The sequence below is a fragment of the Misgurnus anguillicaudatus genome, chromosome 21, assembly GCF_027580225.2.
Source record: "Misgurnus anguillicaudatus chromosome 21, ASM2758022v2, whole genome shotgun sequence".
In the NCBI taxonomy this organism is placed as follows: domain Eukaryota; kingdom Metazoa; phylum Chordata; class Actinopteri; order Cypriniformes; family Cobitidae; genus Misgurnus; species Misgurnus anguillicaudatus.
The window spans coordinates 32,318,636-32,336,009 of record NC_073357.2 but is presented as its reverse complement, the minus strand read 5'-3'; the positions used below and the strand labels follow the sequence as shown (position 1 = coordinate 32,336,009).

At 36.3% G+C, this 17,374-nt stretch overlaps 4 protein-coding genes across 9 annotated transcripts in view; 2 read left to right on the top strand and 2 right to left on the bottom strand.

Annotated features, from left to right (window-relative positions):
• Positions 1–3: 3 nt before the first annotated feature.
• Positions 4–11,403, bottom strand: LOC129442990 (uncharacterized). 3 transcript variants are annotated; one of them, XM_073858958.1, is made up of 4 exons: positions 11,154–11,403; positions 9,871–10,310; positions 9,425–9,564; positions 4–96 (listed from the first exon to the last, which is right to left on the bottom strand). In XM_073858958.1, the coding sequence occupies exons 1-4, from the start codon at positions 11,156–11,158 to the stop codon at positions 49–51; spliced, it is 633 nt and encodes a 210-aa protein (XP_073715059.1). In that variant the 5' UTR covers positions 11,159–11,403; the 3' UTR covers positions 4–48. The 3 variants fall into 3 exon arrangements, with proteins under 3 accessions (XP_073715059.1, XP_073715058.1, XP_055059314.2); XM_073858957.1 differs by having other exon boundaries at positions 9–96; positions 9,871–10,288; positions 11,154–11,400; XM_055203339.2 differs by lacking the exon at positions 4–96 and adding an exon at positions 8,964–9,335 and having other exon boundaries at positions 9,871–10,288; positions 11,154–11,397.
• On the top strand, positions 6,928–9,180 carry terb2 (telomere repeat binding bouquet formation protein 2). Of its 2 annotated transcripts, none has more exons than XM_055203374.2 (7): positions 6,928–7,137; positions 7,353–7,434; positions 7,552–7,691; positions 7,838–7,884; positions 7,973–8,070; positions 8,247–8,332; positions 9,036–9,180. In XM_055203374.2, the coding sequence occupies exons 1-7, from the start codon at positions 7,074–7,076 to the stop codon at positions 9,131–9,133; spliced, it is 615 nt and encodes a 204-aa protein (XP_055059349.2). In that variant the 5' UTR covers positions 6,928–7,073; the 3' UTR covers positions 9,134–9,180. The 2 variants fall into 2 exon arrangements, with proteins under 2 accessions (XP_055059349.2, XP_055059338.2); XM_055203363.2 differs by having other exon boundaries at positions 7,056–7,137; positions 7,838–7,902.
• A 474-nt stretch (positions 11,404–11,877) lies between the features above and the next one.
• Positions 11,878–14,814, top strand: sord (sorbitol dehydrogenase). The gene is made up of 9 exons (XM_073858956.1): positions 11,878–12,058; positions 12,154–12,187; positions 12,281–12,445; positions 12,621–12,780; positions 12,874–12,992; positions 13,307–13,372; positions 13,445–13,624; positions 14,251–14,371; positions 14,449–14,814. The coding sequence occupies exons 1-9, from the start codon at positions 12,005–12,007 to the stop codon at positions 14,612–14,614; spliced, it is 1,065 nt and encodes a 354-aa protein (XP_073715057.1). The 5' UTR covers positions 11,878–12,004; the 3' UTR covers positions 14,615–14,814.
• A 629-nt stretch (positions 14,815–15,443) lies between these two features.
• Positions 15,444–17,374, bottom strand: part of apba2b (amyloid beta (A4) precursor protein-binding, family A, member 2b) — a 118,080-nt gene continuing 116,149 nt past the window's right edge. For all 3 annotated transcript variants that reach the window (XM_055203299.2, XM_055203316.2, XM_055203308.2), the window contains one exon: positions 15,444–16,713. In XM_055203299.2, coding sequence (XP_055059274.2) covers positions 16,642–16,713 — 72 coding nt within the window. In that variant the 3' untranslated portion in view covers positions 15,444–16,641. The remainder of the gene's footprint in view (positions 16,714–17,374) is intronic.

The window sequence follows — 17,374 nt, the reverse complement described above, 5'->3', positions numbered from 1 at the left end:
GTTCGACCCAGTCATCCACCTAATGATCTCATAAGCAATTCCTCATGGTCACAATCCTTTTCTTATGAACCAGCTGGTCAGAGGTCCTCCCACCATCTGCAACAGACCAGACAAGAGCTCTCAGATCTCCAGATGCAATAACTACTCATGCAAAGAACAGGTCATGCTGCTGCAAGCAGTACTACCAGGTAGCTGCCTATGTGCATTTCAATGTTTCTATGGTCAATATACAACAAACATCCTTATTAATGCTTTAAACATCAATGTTCTGTCACCAAACTTGGAGCTAGTTGCAGTATATACAAGTACATCTGAATTAAAATGAATTAAAACTCAGGTGAATAAATTAGAAAGTAAAAGTAGCTATGTGAACTTTGTAGTATAATGAACTGCATTGCTTTTTGTGACCCACAGCCCAACAGATGCTGCCAACTACCAGTGAATTGTAAATGTGTTTGAATTACTCTCATTTTCTCCCTCTAATTGAGGCTTTTAAAAACAGAACTGTTATTTCAGTACTTTCCAGTTAAATCCAAGCAGAATTACATTGAAAGGAGGCAGATGAAGACACTTCAAAGGTGAGGCTGAGAGGGAAAAAACCTGCAACAGCCTTAATCCAAAAACACCTGCCATGAAAAGCAGCCCTTTGAAGTCATTAACAGCGCTGGCCAGAAGACAATGAATTTACATGTGAAACAAATAGGCTGACTGGCTGTCAGTGTACTGGCATAAAGTGCCGCTATAATCGCTTGCCAATACAGAATGGTATTGCCTACTTTATGGTGCCAAACTCACAATAAAACATATAGCAGGGGGCTTGCGCCATTAGTTGACTGACACCATGTGACGTGAAGTATTTACCGGTAATGCTTGTGTGACTTGCGTTGCTAAAGATGCATTGAAGTGATTCGAAGTGTGCAGACTTGTTTGACACAATCATTTTAACTTTTAGGTAATTTACCTTTTTTTAAATAGCCAGTAGTGTTTAGTTTACCCCACAGATAGGAATCTGGAAGTCGAAGAGCAAAATGTCATAAACATTGTCAATCCTAACCTATCATACAACTCATACGATTGTTTTGGTTGTTTGACCATTCCCCCAACAGATGTAAATCAGCCCTTCTACCAGCAGCAGGTAAAACTTAATATATTGGGGTATGAAATTATATTTTGGGGTATAATTGCCTAGCTTAGCTGGCCAATCGCGGACACAGAGCTTTTCAGATTGATGAGTTTTCTACAAAATCCGTGCGTTTCAGAAAGAGAGGGAAATCTGTAGCTACAAAAATGTATGGTATGTGGAAACTAATGTGTTTTTTGGACCATAAATCACGCAAACACATTGTATTATGCAAAATACACAAAATAACGTTTTTTAAAGTGCTCTTTAATGTTTTGAAGCACCATTACAGCTAACATATTCATACTACAAGCCAAATTTTGATTTCTATTCATTCATAACTTAAAGGAATAGTCCATTTTCTTAAAAGAAAATTCCAGATAATTTACTCACCGCCATGTCATCCGGAATGTTGATGTCTTTCTTTGTTCGGTCGAGAGGAAATTGTGTTTTTTGAGGGAAACATTGCAGGATTTTTCTCATTTTGATGGACTTTGATGGACACCAGCAGTGGACACTTGACTCAACACGTAACAGTTTTTTTCGGCTGAGTTTCAGGGGACTCTAAACGATCGCAAAAGAGGCATAAGGGTCTTATCTAGCGAAACGGTTGTCATTTTTGACAATAAAAATAACAAAGATACACCTTTAAACCACAATTTCTCATCTAGGTCCGGTCCTGAAAGGTCAGCGTGACCTCACGCAATACGTCCTGACGTCAAGAGGTAACAGAGGACGAACGCGAAACTCCGCCCCAGTGTTTACAAGTGTGTTGAAAGAGGACCGTTCCGACGTTGTTGTATGTGGAATGATACTAATTAATGTCTTTGTGTCAGTTTATTGTTTACAATGGTCCGCAAATGTGCGTTTTATATATGTAACACGTGACCTCCCTACGTCACTACGCATTTACGTTAGGTCGCGCTGGACCGGACCTAGACGAAAAGTTGTGGTTCAAAAGTGCATATTTTTCATTTTTCTTGTCAAAAATGACAACCGTTTCGCTAGATAAGACCCTTGTGCCTCGTTTGGGATCGTTTAGAGTCCATTGAAACTCAGCTGAAAAAAACTGTTACGCGCTGAGCCAAGTGTCAAGTGCTGGTGTCCATCAAAGTCCACCAAAATGAGAAAAATCCTGCAATGTTTTCCCCAAAAAACACAATTTCTCTCCGACTGAACAAAGAAAGACATCAACATCCTGGATGACATGGTGGTGAGCAAACCATCTGGACCTTTCTTTTAAGAAAATGGACTAATCCTTTAAGTTTTAATTTTTTCTACGGTAGCTATTTATGTGTGCATACTTAGGGTTTGTTTAGCTCTCATAAATATAAGCAAATTACGCACAATGCTGCTTTGAAATAGCTATGTGGTGGATGTCACCAGCAGCAGTATTGGTGCTTTTAAGCTAAACTGGCCTAATTAAAGCTCAAAGGACATCTGCACACTAATCTCCCACACCGCCTATCATCCTTTACTTTCATTTGTCTATGCGGATGGCTCCACCAATCCAATAAACATGTGTGGGCTATATTATGGACAATAATGCAATGTAGAGTAGTAACATGTAATGCGATCATACATGATTTGTCATGCGACGTGGGGGGAGTTGCTTTTCCTTTACTGTAGGAGTCTATATTTCGTTGGGCTAATTGCTGTTTTTATTTCTGAACTTTCTGTATTTATGTGGGCAGGTACATTGGTCTGCTGATGACTAATGCTTTACAAGCTGTGTTTTAGTTATATAATTGCCATGCCAGGATTCTCACCTTGACCTCTATTCTACATACTGTATTTTCTGTACTTATTAATACCCACTACAACTAGCCAAAAAATATAAGAATATGCATTTATTTGCTGGCTTAATTTGTTTTGTTTAATTAACTCACATTTACAAATCATTTTAACTTACTATTATTTATCTTGACTAGAGATGAGTTGTTATAACTTAATGAGTCAACTTTATTTATAAGTTGTAGCAACTCATCTCTTGTCAAAATAATTAATAGTAAGTTGAAATGACAAAAAATTAGGCAGCAAATATTATTTACAGTGTATATTCATTTTAAAATGCTTCCAACAATTTCATACACAGAGATGTTTAACTGTTCATCTGTATAAACAGCATGAAGGAAAACACAGCTGCCAAATCCTGCATGCTGAATTCTGTTTAAATTTTGTCCCTCTATGAATCTCTTTCTGTCTGTCCAGTTGTATATGCTTCTAATGTTTTATGCATAGTCTCAGCAAAGGTTTCTGTAAGAGTTTCTTTGAAAACAAACACCACTGTTTCCCTATAGTGCGAAACTACACAACTTTAACAAAGCCCCAGAAAAGCGCATAAAGACAAAGACGTTTATATTTGAGTATTATATTTTATATTTTTAACAGCTCTCTCTCTCATTTTAGATCTTGCATGTCATGGTGTTGTCTGTCAATATAAAGAAAAAGCAGCTCATGCTATGAAGCTTTATATACTAACACTTTAGTGAACAGAATGGCTTTAAGTCATTGCACAGAACACAGCATCTCTTAGCCAAGAATAGATCACAAACAAATTTGAATAATGGCTGCTCATGCTTTATTAAGTTCAAAACCACTACATTAAACTCTAATGGAATTTTGATGTAATGGAAAACAGGCCTTAATACAAGTATACTATGATGAAATGAAACATTTATAACTTTTATTGCTTTCTCTTTCTTGAGCAGAGATAAACAGAGGACAACATTGTTGTTGGTCTGTTACTTAAAGTCCAAATAAAATGAAAATGAACATTGTTAGTCTGTGCAAGTAAAAAAAAAACTTTTTAAGTTAACTTTAATCAAAATCTGAAAATGTTCTTCCTCTTAGAAACGGAGGTCTGTCTTATGCGGTCATTTTGAAATGCCACAATACTAAAATCGGCTGCCGTTGTTGTTGAATCATGAATAAGACAACTGAACCGTACAGTTCACATCTAATGCAAAATGATCTCCCAGAAAGTCGTGTTATAGTCACACAAAATTTGATTCATTTATTTGTGTCCATGGCATGAAATTCAGCTTTTTATGTGCCTTGAGCACTAAAGTCTTTTTTGTGACACTTTATAAATAGTGAATTTCTATAAATAGTTGTCTGTGGCACGACTTTCTTTTTCGTGTCATTTTATGTTTTGTTTTTTCTTTTTTTCCCTATTTTTAAATCATTGTCGCTTGGGGTTAGATTTGGGGTTTAGGTTAGGATGTATTATTTTATGTATTGGTTTCTACATGTTTTCTTCCGCTTTTAAAACTATTCTCGCCTGGAGTTGGGGTTAGAGTTGAGGTTTGGGATGTCTAAAAATGTAACAAAAAGTGATTTTAACCCCAACCTCAAGCGACAATGGTAAGGAAATAGTAAAAAACAATGAGAAAATACATAAAATGAAACGAAAAAGAAAGTTGTGCAACAGACACAAAAAACTATTTATAGATATTTGTGCAAGTGACACGAAAAAGACATTCAGGCTCAAGGCACGAAAAAAGCTGAATTTCGTGATCTAGACATGAATAATTTAATCAAAGTGGCATTTTTAGTTTTTTTTTGTGTAGTCAGGTCTTTAAGAGAGGACACAAATAAGGACATAAAAGTGATTTAAGTTACTAAACATACTTGCCACATTTTATATGCTACCATTAAAAAGTTTAGGTTACTTCATTTTCATTTAAATGTTTTTATATTTATTTATATTTGTATTATTTATTACATTCGATTTTTACATTTTATAATAATATAATAAACTCATCACCCTTTGCTTAAAATTAATAAAAAAAGTACTCATTAGTCATTTTATCTGATTTCAACCTGGGAAGCTTTTTAAACAGTATTGAGTTCTGGACACTTTTTCTTCATAATTTAGTCCAAGTCATAATTTCAAAACGAAATATTTTGTCCAGTAAGACACATTTAGGTATACTGCCCTACAAAGGCTAAGTGCAGTAACTACGCAAACACTGAAACCGAGAAAATGCCCTTAATTTTTTTACACCAGCCAGTCAAACATGTTACTGCAATTTTGGCACACACGTTTTTCTGAAATGGGACAAAATTGAATTAGGAGACTTTGTCACAAGACAAGAGATCTCACAAAGCCCATTTCAACGTAACTCAATTTTGACCAAATGTGTAGTTACTGCACTTTGGCTTTGTAGGGCAGTATACACCTACAGATCAAGGAATCATTAGAAACATTTAAGGTGAAGTGACCCTTAACTTTTAAACGGTAGTGTATTTATATTTTCACTACAGATCAATGAGATTACTTAGTAAGTGCTTGGTTAGCATAATACTGAGATACTGAGCTAGAACAACTGTGATACTGTTTCAGGCTTCATATTTAGGATAAGACTACACAGAGAGAACGCACACTAACATAAGCAAAATACAAATTTAAACATATAATTAACTTAAAGAAAAAAATACGGTAAGCCTCAATACGGCACATTGGATCATATTTCAACAGTACCTTTGAGACCATTTATTATCATAAATGCTGGCTGCTTTGAGTAAACACACGTTATAGCTACATTATTTGCATGTCTCGACAAGCTGAAATAAATTAAGCTGTACTGCATCTATCAAATGTGCTCTTCAAGTGGAAAACGTGCTACATTTTTCAGTAAGATAATAATGTTGTATGGCTGATGCATTAATAAATGAATTTCAACACTAAAAATGAGTCTCTGTGGCATTTAAAATGACAGAGGCATCATATACAGTATTAGTGGGAAGGCACAATTACCCAGTAGGTAACACACTATCCCTCTGTAATTGCCTCCTGGAAACATAAAACACAAAGCTATAAGGCAGCACTGCAATCTAAAAATAGAAAGCAATGTGGTTTAAGTAGCTGCCCATAGCAATCAGCATCAACTACTGACCCGTGGGCAAATCTCACACTGATACCAGAAATACAATAACTGGGCTTTTTGTCTATTAACATTTAACTCACTTAGGCTATATTATTTTAGACAGCTTTATGTAACAAAATACTAAAATGTGCGTACTATCTAGAAAGCAATCTTGTGATGAACTATAATTTCATTAGTGTTTCTTTTGATAGCACAGTGTGTAAAACAATGACAATTGCTTACAAAAGAGAGTCCAGTAGGCTTTCATAGGCCTGTGAAAACCCATCTTAAGTTTCTTCTATAAAACCATCCTACATAATGTAAAGAACATTCTGTGAAATATAATCTTGATATGTTTGATATTGACTGAGTATGGCCATGTGGAAAATTTTAATGCTCCAAATCTCATCACAGTATAAGTCTTTAGTCTGAATTTCACAAACAGAGTCATACAAAATTAAAGAGGTTTATGTAAGTGTTATTTTATTAGGCTGGCAGTTGTTTGTTAGCACATTATGCAAAAATGATCTCTAAAGTGTTAATAATATAAAGTGTTAACCTTTGGTTTGATCCATCCGTTGACCGAAATTTCGTTGGGGGCATCAGTGGCTAATTTTTAAACAGCAGGCAGACGCTGCATTTTTAAATTACATTATACTACCACCATCTAGTGGTCAGAAGCATGTATTACATCAATAGATGACTATCCTGACAGTTTAATTCCAAGTAAAAGTTAATTATTGTCAATTTAAAAATGAATCATGTAGGACAGTTCTAAATAATAATATTATTAATGATGATGAAAAAAAATGTGTAATGTTTCTTGATGAATATGTCGTGTCTTTTAAAGCTGAGGGGATGTGCATGTCTGTGGACGATGTTGTGGTGTTTTTTCAACGGTCATGTGGCGCTTTATTATTTTGCTTCATCCCTTAACAACCAAACATTAATTCGTGTCCAGATTTGTGTCTAGAGTAGTGGATATTGTCGAATGAACATAACCGACAAAGTATAAGATATTGCTAACAGTTTGTTATTTTACTTACCTTCAAGTAATTTCTGTGGAAACCGAAGCGATAAATATGTTTAAAGGCAAAACCGCATGGTTCTCCAGCAGTGTTGAGAAGAGAATACACAGCTTCTGGGGTGAGACTCTTATGTTTTGACTAAGTTACTTTGACTAGTTGTTAAATGCTCTCATTTGTAAGTGGCTTTGAATAAAAGCGTCTGCTAAATCAATCAATCAATCAATGTAAGTTAAATGTAAACTAATTTAGGAAGTACTCAAATATCAATGATTGTTGGGATAATTTTGTAATAATATTTTAATTATTTTACCTGACCTGCTCAATATTTGCAAGTGTCTGAAGGGGGAGCTCTTTCTGATTGGAGAACAGCAGATTACCTCTTCAGCGATGATGCAACTGACGAAGACACTAAAAGGTGTTTAAACGTGTACATGTATACATTTTGTATAGGGGAAAAATACTGATCATATTTTAAAAACAGATTTTTCTGAATCTGAGAACTTCTGCCATAAAGTAATTTCAATGTTTTAAGGATTTATGAGAGTGAGGACTATGTAAAGAACAGGGCAACAGTTTTCCACAGTCACTTCCTGTCCACCTGTGCACTACGACAAAGTGTGAAATCTGTGCCCATAGGCCACTATGTGCTGCCTCCTGTCTTCATTCAGAATGGTAAGCTGCCTTTAACACCTACAGTATATGATTATATTATATTTCTAGTAATAGGTTTCCATCTGAAGACTGAAATGAGTATTTCAGTTGTTACTTAAAAATATTTAAGGCTTTTGTTTACTTCACATTCTGATTTTTCTCTATAGAACTGAGAGCACAACTGGGAAAGTTTATTTGGGAGAAAGATGAACAGGTGGAAAGCATGTTTTCTGTCAATTTTTCTTATTTTTTGTTAATTTCTCTGTATAATTTGTTAGGTTCTCACATGTTTTATGTTAAAGGTAACGCGTGAACAACAAGTACAAGAATCTGAAGAAGAAACCCTGTCTGATGAGACTGAAGTAAACCTGTCTGATGAGACTGAAGATGGCAATAGCAGGTACATAGAACCAATTTCAAAATGCATGATTTTTACTAAAGTGCTCTTTTATCAGTATAATAATGATTGTGTTGAAACATGTCACATATTGTACATCACTTGCTGTGCTACGTAAATTAAAAACCACCAGCATGCAGCACTTTATTTTCATGTTTTAACTTTATGTTATCTATTAGCCAGGAGGATCACCCAACTATTGCTTCACCAAACAATGTGTGCTTGTGCTGTAAGATGCAGAAGTATCCTGTGAATAACATCTCAGGTACTAAAAGACACAAATAAAATCCTTAACACCCTAAGTCTTTCAATAGTACTCAAACTGCAATAAACATGCATACTGAACACCCCCAAAACATAAAATTCAGTCAATATAAAGTTCTTAAAGGGACACTCCACTCTTTTTGAAAATATACTCATTTTCCAGCTCCCCTACAGTTAAACATTTGGTTTTTACCGGGTCTGGCAGTACCACTTTTAGCATAGCTTAGCATAATCCATTGAATCTGATTAGACCATTAGCATCGCGCAAAAAATAACCAAAGAGTTTCGATATCTTTCATATTTAAAGCTCGACTCTTCTGTAGTTACATCATGTACTAAGACTGATGGAAAATAAAAAGTTGCGATTTTCTACGCCGATATGGCTAGGAACTACTGTATACTCTCATTCTGGCGTAATAGTTAAAGACTTTGTGGCTGCAACATGACTGCAGGAGGCGCAACAACACCACGCACTGCCCGAAAACAGTCCACTGCTATTGAAAGTTACCAAGGGGACTATTTTCGGGCAGTGCGCAACCTCATTGCGCCTCCCGCAGTCATGCCACGGCAGCAAAGTCCTTGCTTATTTCCAGCACTAGTGGAGTTGGAAAATGAGCATCTTTTTTTAAAAAAAAGTGGAGTGTCCCTTTAAATCTAAATAGGCTTAAATTTAATACCACTTTTCTTACTGTCTTTCTTTGTAGGATATGTTCATATTGACCAAATGAAAAAGTATTCAGGGGAACTTTATGATTTCCTTCCTTCTCTCCATGGCCACACTGTTTCAAGATCTTTTGATTAGACCTATGACCTTCAAACTTCCTTGCCATGTTTGATGTATCATTCTTCATGCAAATCTATTTCTATTTGTTTTATATACATATACATAAACAAACGCTGAAAATAACACTGATGAAAGTTAATGGTACTGGGTGTTGATGTTAGTTATAATATGCTTCTTGGGTGTTGCATCATACTTTTCCTAGCAATATGAAATCCAATCCCTGCATGTGAAAATAAATAAGACATAATGTTAAAAATAAAATGCTTAAAATAATCTCTTATGTCTTTTATGTGGCTGTTGGTTAATTACCTTCCAATGATGTGGTCTGTCCATTAAAGGATTTTCTCTGAGATCCAGTTTAATAAGTCTGCTAAAGCCGGGGATTAAGTAATCCTCCAGTGATCTGATGCCCTTAAATTTAAGAAGCAGAATTTGCAAATTCGCCATGTCTGGAAATTAAACATAATGTTAAATACAAAATACATAAACTGCTGCACATGTGCACTTCTCAATACAGCAATGATAATAAAAGTATAAACTTTTAGAGTAAATATTAGTCTATTAACCTTTAACAACATACAGCTTATATATACTTAATATTTGTAAAGTCAGGTCAAAGATACAGCTAATTTTTGTAGTAAATAAGAAACTGAATTGGTTTTCACTTTCAGCCTGCAGAGCACAGACTAATAGCCTTTTTATAACTTTTGAATTAAAATGAGTAGATTTCAGATTGGATTTTCATTAAGACTAACCTGTTAGTAAAGCAGGGATGTGTGTAAAACAGTTCTTGTCCAGATTCAACAAGACCAAAGACTGTAAACGATTAACATCTGGGAGTTCTTGAAGTTTATTATCAGCCAAGTTTAACCACTGGAGACTGCTGAGGCTTCCAAATTGTGATGGCAGGTGCGCAATTTTATTACTATGGAGGCCAAGTTTCTGTAACATGCTGAGTTTACAAATCGATGAGGGTACAGAGATGAGACCGCATCCTACGGCCCAGAGCTCTCTCAGTTTTCCCAGGTCACCTATTGCCTCTGGGAGAACAGACAGTGGGTTGTGGTTTACACTCAGGTAGGTCAGGTGTTTCAATGATCCAATGTTGCTAGGAAGCACAGTGAGCTGGTTCCTATCCAGTATCACTTCTTCAAGCTTTTCCAAGTGCAGAATCTTGAGGATGCAAATGCAGATTCTTGAAAACACTGTTTAATCATATGTTGTGTTTACAACAAACAGAATCAACCCAGTGTTATACTATAACATCAAACATTGATGTCAAAATTACATCATGAAATAGGTCAAAAATGAAAGTCATTTTGACGTCACAGTGTCGATGTCAATTTGATGTCAAGATTTTGACCTCTGCTGATGTCATTTTGATGGTGAACTAAATATAAACATGCTAGGATTTAAATAAATAAAATCACACATGCAAAATACATAGACCTAGGCCTACAACTTTCAAGATGTTGAAAATTAGTTGGATTGATTTACAATAAGTAATAAATATACTTTTTCAGACACTGTTTTGACATAAATTTCACATCAATTTGACGTCTTATTTCCTCACATCAAATCAACATCAATTTAATGTCAATTATTATTATTATTTTTTTTAAACAATTTTAAGACAACGATGAACAGATAACACTGGGTAGACGTACATCACAATTTACAAAACATTATACAATACAATCTACTTTACTAAAGAATTAAGTATATTAAATGCTTTTTGAGCTTTTGAATTTAAAGGCTTTGATTACTGTCAAAAGTTTTGAAAATGGACTTAATGTCTGTGGCAAACATTATGTCAATGATATTGACCTGAGATATAGGGACCAGAAAAAACACAACCACAAGGAAATAATTACAAAATATAATAAAAATATGCATGCATACATGGTGGTCAAAATCTTGACTATTTGTTGATGTCAAATTGACGTCAAGTTGCCCGCTGGGAATGTCATGAATTTGTGTGTACACGAAATAGTAACTATTGGGAAGACGCACATACTGTATAGAGCTGGAAGCTTACCTCATCTGGCGGTAAAATTAGTTGATTGCTATTGAGAAATAGTTTTTTTAAGGTTGTCAGTTTTGAAACACCAGGTGGCAAAACAACCAGACCCCGGTGACTCATGTTCAAGCAGTCTTGATTTTTGTTGAGACATTCCTCTACCATATCATCCCCATTCATTTCAGATGAATAAAATACGCAGGCTTTTAACTAGATGCGTTACTATCACCATAGTTACGCAAACTTCCGCCATGTCCGGAACTGAATGAAATGAAAGACCTAAACGTATGTGAATGTAACTTAACAAACAGAAAAGTAAAAATGATACATAAATAATTCATATTATACAAAACACGCAATGCTTATACGAAATAAAATACCAAGAAGATGAAAACTCGCTGTATATTTAGGCACTTTTAACGTATGTTTCCGTCTCTGTTTGACTGCACATTGTGTGCGCAGTTTTGATGGCCTTGAATGACATAACAACTACAGCTGAATATTGGCCGGTTCTCAATCCGAAGGCTGCAGCCTGCGAAGGTCGTATATGCAGGCTGCATACGTCATCAAGCCTAGTTTATTTAAATTAACTGAGCATTATATTCGCAACTCATAAGCATTTAACAACAATTAACGATTAACTAAACATAATAGTCAAATTAATAATTGTTAAAATTCTGAAATAAGACCGTTTTGATGACGTATGCAGCCTATAAATGCGACCTCAGGAGACTGCAGCCTCGGATTGAGAAACGGCCATTGTAACGTGGGTGAAAGGGGCGTCAGTGAGTTTGTAGCAAGTGGTCTGTGCAGGAGTGATCACTGAGGTATTTTTAAGGTGTTTGTGCTTTTCGTATAACGTTAGCCAAATGGACAAAGACAACCTTTCATTGGTCTTACATTCTAAAGGAGATCTTAGATTGGTATGACTTATAGTTTGCAACTTTTGTAGGTACATGAGTATGGTGACTACTAAAATGTGTGTTGATTTATAATTCCAATAAGTTTTATTTAACAGGACCAACGCCCGATTCCAGAGCCAGGACCAAATGGTAAATATTCGAGAAGCTTTTTGCACCGTAATCGATTGGGTACAGTTGTTCAGTGTTGTTTATATGTAATCATTCATATTTTCTGCCTTTAAGATGTGTTAATACAGATGCATTCGGTGGGGATTTGTGGATCAGACGTGCACTACTGGCAGCACGGACGCATCGGGGATTTTGTTTTGAAACAGCCTATGATACTGGGACATGAAGCCTCTGGTCGTGTGGTTAAAGTGGGCTCTGCTGTCACCCATCTTAAAGCAGGTTACTGATTAGGAACAATTACACCTACAGCAGAGTTTCTTAATCAGGGAACTGGGTTGAGGAAACGATTGTCTTTTGTTTGGTTATTTTTATAAGACATGTACATCTTTATAAATATGCCAAGCTTGGGTAGAATGGTTGGAATGACCCACTTTTGTGCTTTCTCACCCTGCAGGAGACCGAGTTGCCATTGAGCCTGGGGTTCCTCGTGAGATAGATGAGTTCTTTAAATCTGGACACTACAATCTGTCTCCTAGTATTTTCTTTTGTGCCACTCCTCCAGATGATGGCAATCTATGCAGATACTACAAGCACAGTGCCAACTTCTGCTATAAGTGAGATCATCACCCTTACTAGATCACCCGCAAAACCATTTTAGACATTACTGCTTAATTCTATGCTTGTTTTACATATACACGTGCTTGCAGGCTTCCTGATAGCGTCACCTTTGAGGAGGGAGCTCTGATTGAGCCTCTGTCAGTGGGGATTCATGCCTGCAGCAGGGCAGGGGTCACCCTTGGAAGCGTAGTGTTTGTCTGTGGTGCAGGTCAGCCACCTTTGATGATTGTGCATATTGTTGTTCATTAACTTTTCAGGCCGTGCAATGACATTTGACTTATTAACAAAGCTTGCTTTTCAGATTTTTATCAGGACTTTGTTCTTATTTGTTAATGTGTGTCTAAAGTCTCTGTTTCAGCATTTTTTTTATGTATTTTATTTGTATTTGTATTTATTTAATGTCTGCATGTTAATGCTGTTTAGAAATGTCAACCTATTCTTGTACAATCTATAGTAGGATATGGAATTGCTTATATGTGTAATACAAGACAAACTTATAAATGTTTCTTTTTAACATCGCAGGACCAATTGGACTGGTCTCTTTGTTGGCGGCCAAAGCCATGGGGGCCTCGCAAGTAGTAATAAGTGGTAATGTATCCATATATTCAATATATGATTTGATAACGTATGTATATAACATTTTTCTTCCATCATATGTAGACCTTTCTTCCGATCGTCTGGCTAAGGCTAAAGAGATGGGGGCTGACTTCTTGCTTCCGGTGAAGAAAGAGGACACATCACAGGAGTTGGCCAAAAAGGTTCAAGGAATGCTAGGATGCATGCCTCAAATCACCATAGAATGCACAGGAGTGGAAAGCAGTATGCAGACAGCCATCTATGTAAGTTCAGGCAAATACAAAGTAACGTCCTAACTGTTCTCAGTGCTTTGCAAAATTCTGCTTATGACTGAAACGTCCTGTTCTTTCTGTGTTTCTGAAGCTTTGATTGTGTTTACAGTGCGCAATATAACATGTGTTCATTTTTCACATATAAAAAACTCGATATTTTTCACACAATTGACTTATCGGTATATCCCGTTTTAACCGTCCTAAAAACGGGCTGATGTCTGTCTTGTTCCATGAAGTCCCTCCTTCAGAAATACGTATCGAGTTCTGATTGTGTAGTTTGTTTAGTGTGTTGTGATTCGATAGCAGCTTAGCTTGCCGTTATCTTAGCCAGCGACTGACGTATTCCGGTGGGCGGTGCTTAGCAAAAAAAAACATTCTAGTGACATCATTAAAGCAGGAAGTAAAGGGCTGTAGTCCAAACCAGCCATTCGCTGTAGGCTTTGAAAGTGGACTTCTGTTAAAGAAAATATATCGCCTAGCAGTGAACTTTGAGCTTTAGCCTTTTACAGGTATTATTTATGCTATTATTCCAACATTAGACACTAACTAGGGTTTAAAAATAGGATCAGAAAGAACGTCACCTTTTAATATTGAGATTTTAGATGTTTCTTTTCTATGCTACTCGTTCTGGAGGGGTTGTGGTGTTGGTTGGGCTTGGTGCCGAGATGGTCACGGTACCTCTTGTTAATGCATCAGTCAGAGAAGTCGATATTAGAGGAGTATTTCGCTACTGTAATACGTAAGTAACAATAAGGTCGGCAATATACATTATTTATCACAAAAGATAAAACCCCATTTTATCTCACTGTCTTCTAGATGGCCGATGGCCATTGCTATGTTGGCAGCTAAAAAGGTGAATGTCAAGCCTCTGGTCACCCACCGTTTTCCACTGGAACAAGCCGTGCAGGCCTTTGAGACCACACACCAGGGGCTTGGGGTTAAGGTCATGTTAAAATGTGACAAGAATGATCAGAACCCATGAGAGGTGGCTGTGGCCTGAGCAGACGGTTTAATCCAGTTAATAAAAAAAAACCCTCTTCTGATCTCTAGTAGAGAAGGTACAGAAATTCAGTGATATTTCTTGTAAAATATGCAATTATTTATAAATTAAAAATAGCTTTTATTTATGATTCATTGCTAAAAGTACATGACTATGATTGTTATTAAAATTGCATTAATGTACCACTGTCAAGAGTGCAGTCTTTTATATTATACTGTAATAATATCTTTATAAAAAAAATTATCTTTTCTTTACAAAACTGATACCATACAGTTTTACATTGCAGATACATCATAATATATAAGCTTAAATATCAATATGTTTAAACATGTTAAAGCATTCTTGTTTTATCAAGTTATCCAAGTGCAAAAGCCATAACGTCCTTCAATACTCATGAAATGGGTTAGTATACGTTTATAACCTGTAGGGGGAGCAGTGGGCCACACGTTTGGAGAATGATTATACATCCCACACCACACTCATTATTGAAAATTGTGTCTCAGTATTTTCCCCTAACGCCTGGCCATAACATCAAATAGAAGGGTTTCATAATTGAGCGTTTTCCCCATATTGTTCTTTCCTTAACTAAGTGAAAAAAACTAAAAACTCAGATCTGGCTGAACTGATGTCCAACTGTGTGACTCAAATCTGTGCTCATAAAGTCACGCAAGGGAGCTATTTTAAAGTATTGGACGCTGGCCACTATTAGAAGTGGCTGGCACAGATTTCGATTCAAGCTTCCCACTCGGATCTCATAGGTTGTTGTTATATTAAAACACAAACCAAAATCATCAAAGCCAGGTCAAGCACATCAAGGTCTTATATTACACTTTATTGTTATTTTGCCATAGGGTCAATGTAAGATGCATGCAGACAGGTATTCATGTGTTATTAGTTTTAGGAATCTTTTTTATTACGATTCATTTTCAAAAGCATTCTTACGCACTGGTAAGGCTTTTGCTCACAGTGTCGTCTTATGCCTCACAAGGATCAAATGAGACTAACAGTGATTCTACATGGACACGGTACGAAACAAGGTTAAACGCTTATGTACAGACATTCTAATACTGTTTAAGGAAGTGGACACACTATTAACACCATTACATTCACCAAAGACTCAAATGAGTTGCAGCTGGGCATACACAAAAAGCACACGTAAAAAATAAAACTCTTAAATTTCATACAACATTTACTGTATGCGTTTGAAACCAAATTAATATACAGAAAGCAAGACGATGGCTGATAATTACAACATGTGTGAAGACCAGAAATTGTTTACATATGGTATTTTACAAAAGATTTGATCACTTGTATGTAAAAAACTACTTTCAAAATTTGTTCGGTTCAGAATGACAGAATGAATCAGTTTCCCTCTGCTGATGTGCACAATTGCTGATACGCCCGCATTAATTGAGCATGTTTAAAAAACTTTATGCCATAAAATCATTTGCCACATTATTTACTGTAATAGGTTTATTGATCTAGTGTACACAATGAAAGCGCTCATTTAATTGTAAGGGTGGTGTACTTGATCAATGTGCATTTGACGAATAAATTAAGTACGGTCACTATTAACTTGGGAGTCAGTTTCTGTAATAAACAACAATGTAGACTTGATATTTTGGACTTTAACTCTCTTTAACTCTTCCTACTCTGGCTTTTCCATTCCTTTCTAGTGACGTTACGATTACATATTTACAAACAAACTTGCATCTCTCCGACAACATCCACACATACAGAATTGCAATAAATTAAATAAGGGTAGCAAAAATCAAATGTACAAAGCCCCCCTGCCACATTAAGAAGACTTGCAGTGCATTGACCCGATATGACCAATGCGCATCCCAAGAGCAGACATTACAAATCAAGAGAATCCACATTATCCAGAAATGACACACCGTATCTCTTACAGTAAGTTACATTAGCAGACAGCAAGAGTGATGGGAGTTATTTTTGGTGAGGATGAAAGGAGAAAGTTGACTGCTGCTGTGTGTCCAGTCCACCTTACATCATATATACATAGGAGTCTCCTGCCCCGTTAAGAGCCTAAACATGGCCGCTGGCATAGTCTTCATATGGATCTGTTATAGGACAAAGAAAGAGGCATAAAAAACAATATACAGCGGGAAAAATATTTGACACATTTTTTCAGTAAAAGGATTTCAACATTTCCACCAGATGTAGCCACCAAGCCAAACCTTGAACTCACACAAAGAAACCAGAACATCCAAGTATACAAGTTGAGTCACAATAAATAAAGTGAAATGATATGGAATAAGTATTAAACACACTTTATTTAATACTTTGTAGAAAAGCCTTTGTTGGTGATTACAGCTTCTAGACGCCTCTTGTATGGAGAGACCAGTCCTCTGCATTGCTCAAGAGTGATTCTGGCCCATTCTTCCACACAAATGGTCTTTAAATCTTGAAGGTTCCTTGGGCCTCTTTTATGAACTTTGATCTTCAGTTCTCTCACTAGGCCATTCAACTTGATTTTCTTTCTTTGAAACCACTTCATTGTTTTCTTGGCCTTGGTTTGGGATCATTGTCTTGCTGTCCTGGTACATTTCTCCATTCATCCTGCCAGTACCTCTTGCTGGAAAGCAGCCCCAAACCATGATGCTTCCACCCCCAATCTTAACTGTTGGTATGGTGTTATTGGGGTGGTGGGCAGTGCCAATTCTTCTCCAAACATGGTGTGTAGAATGACTGCCAAAAAGTTCAATTTTGCTTTCATCTGAC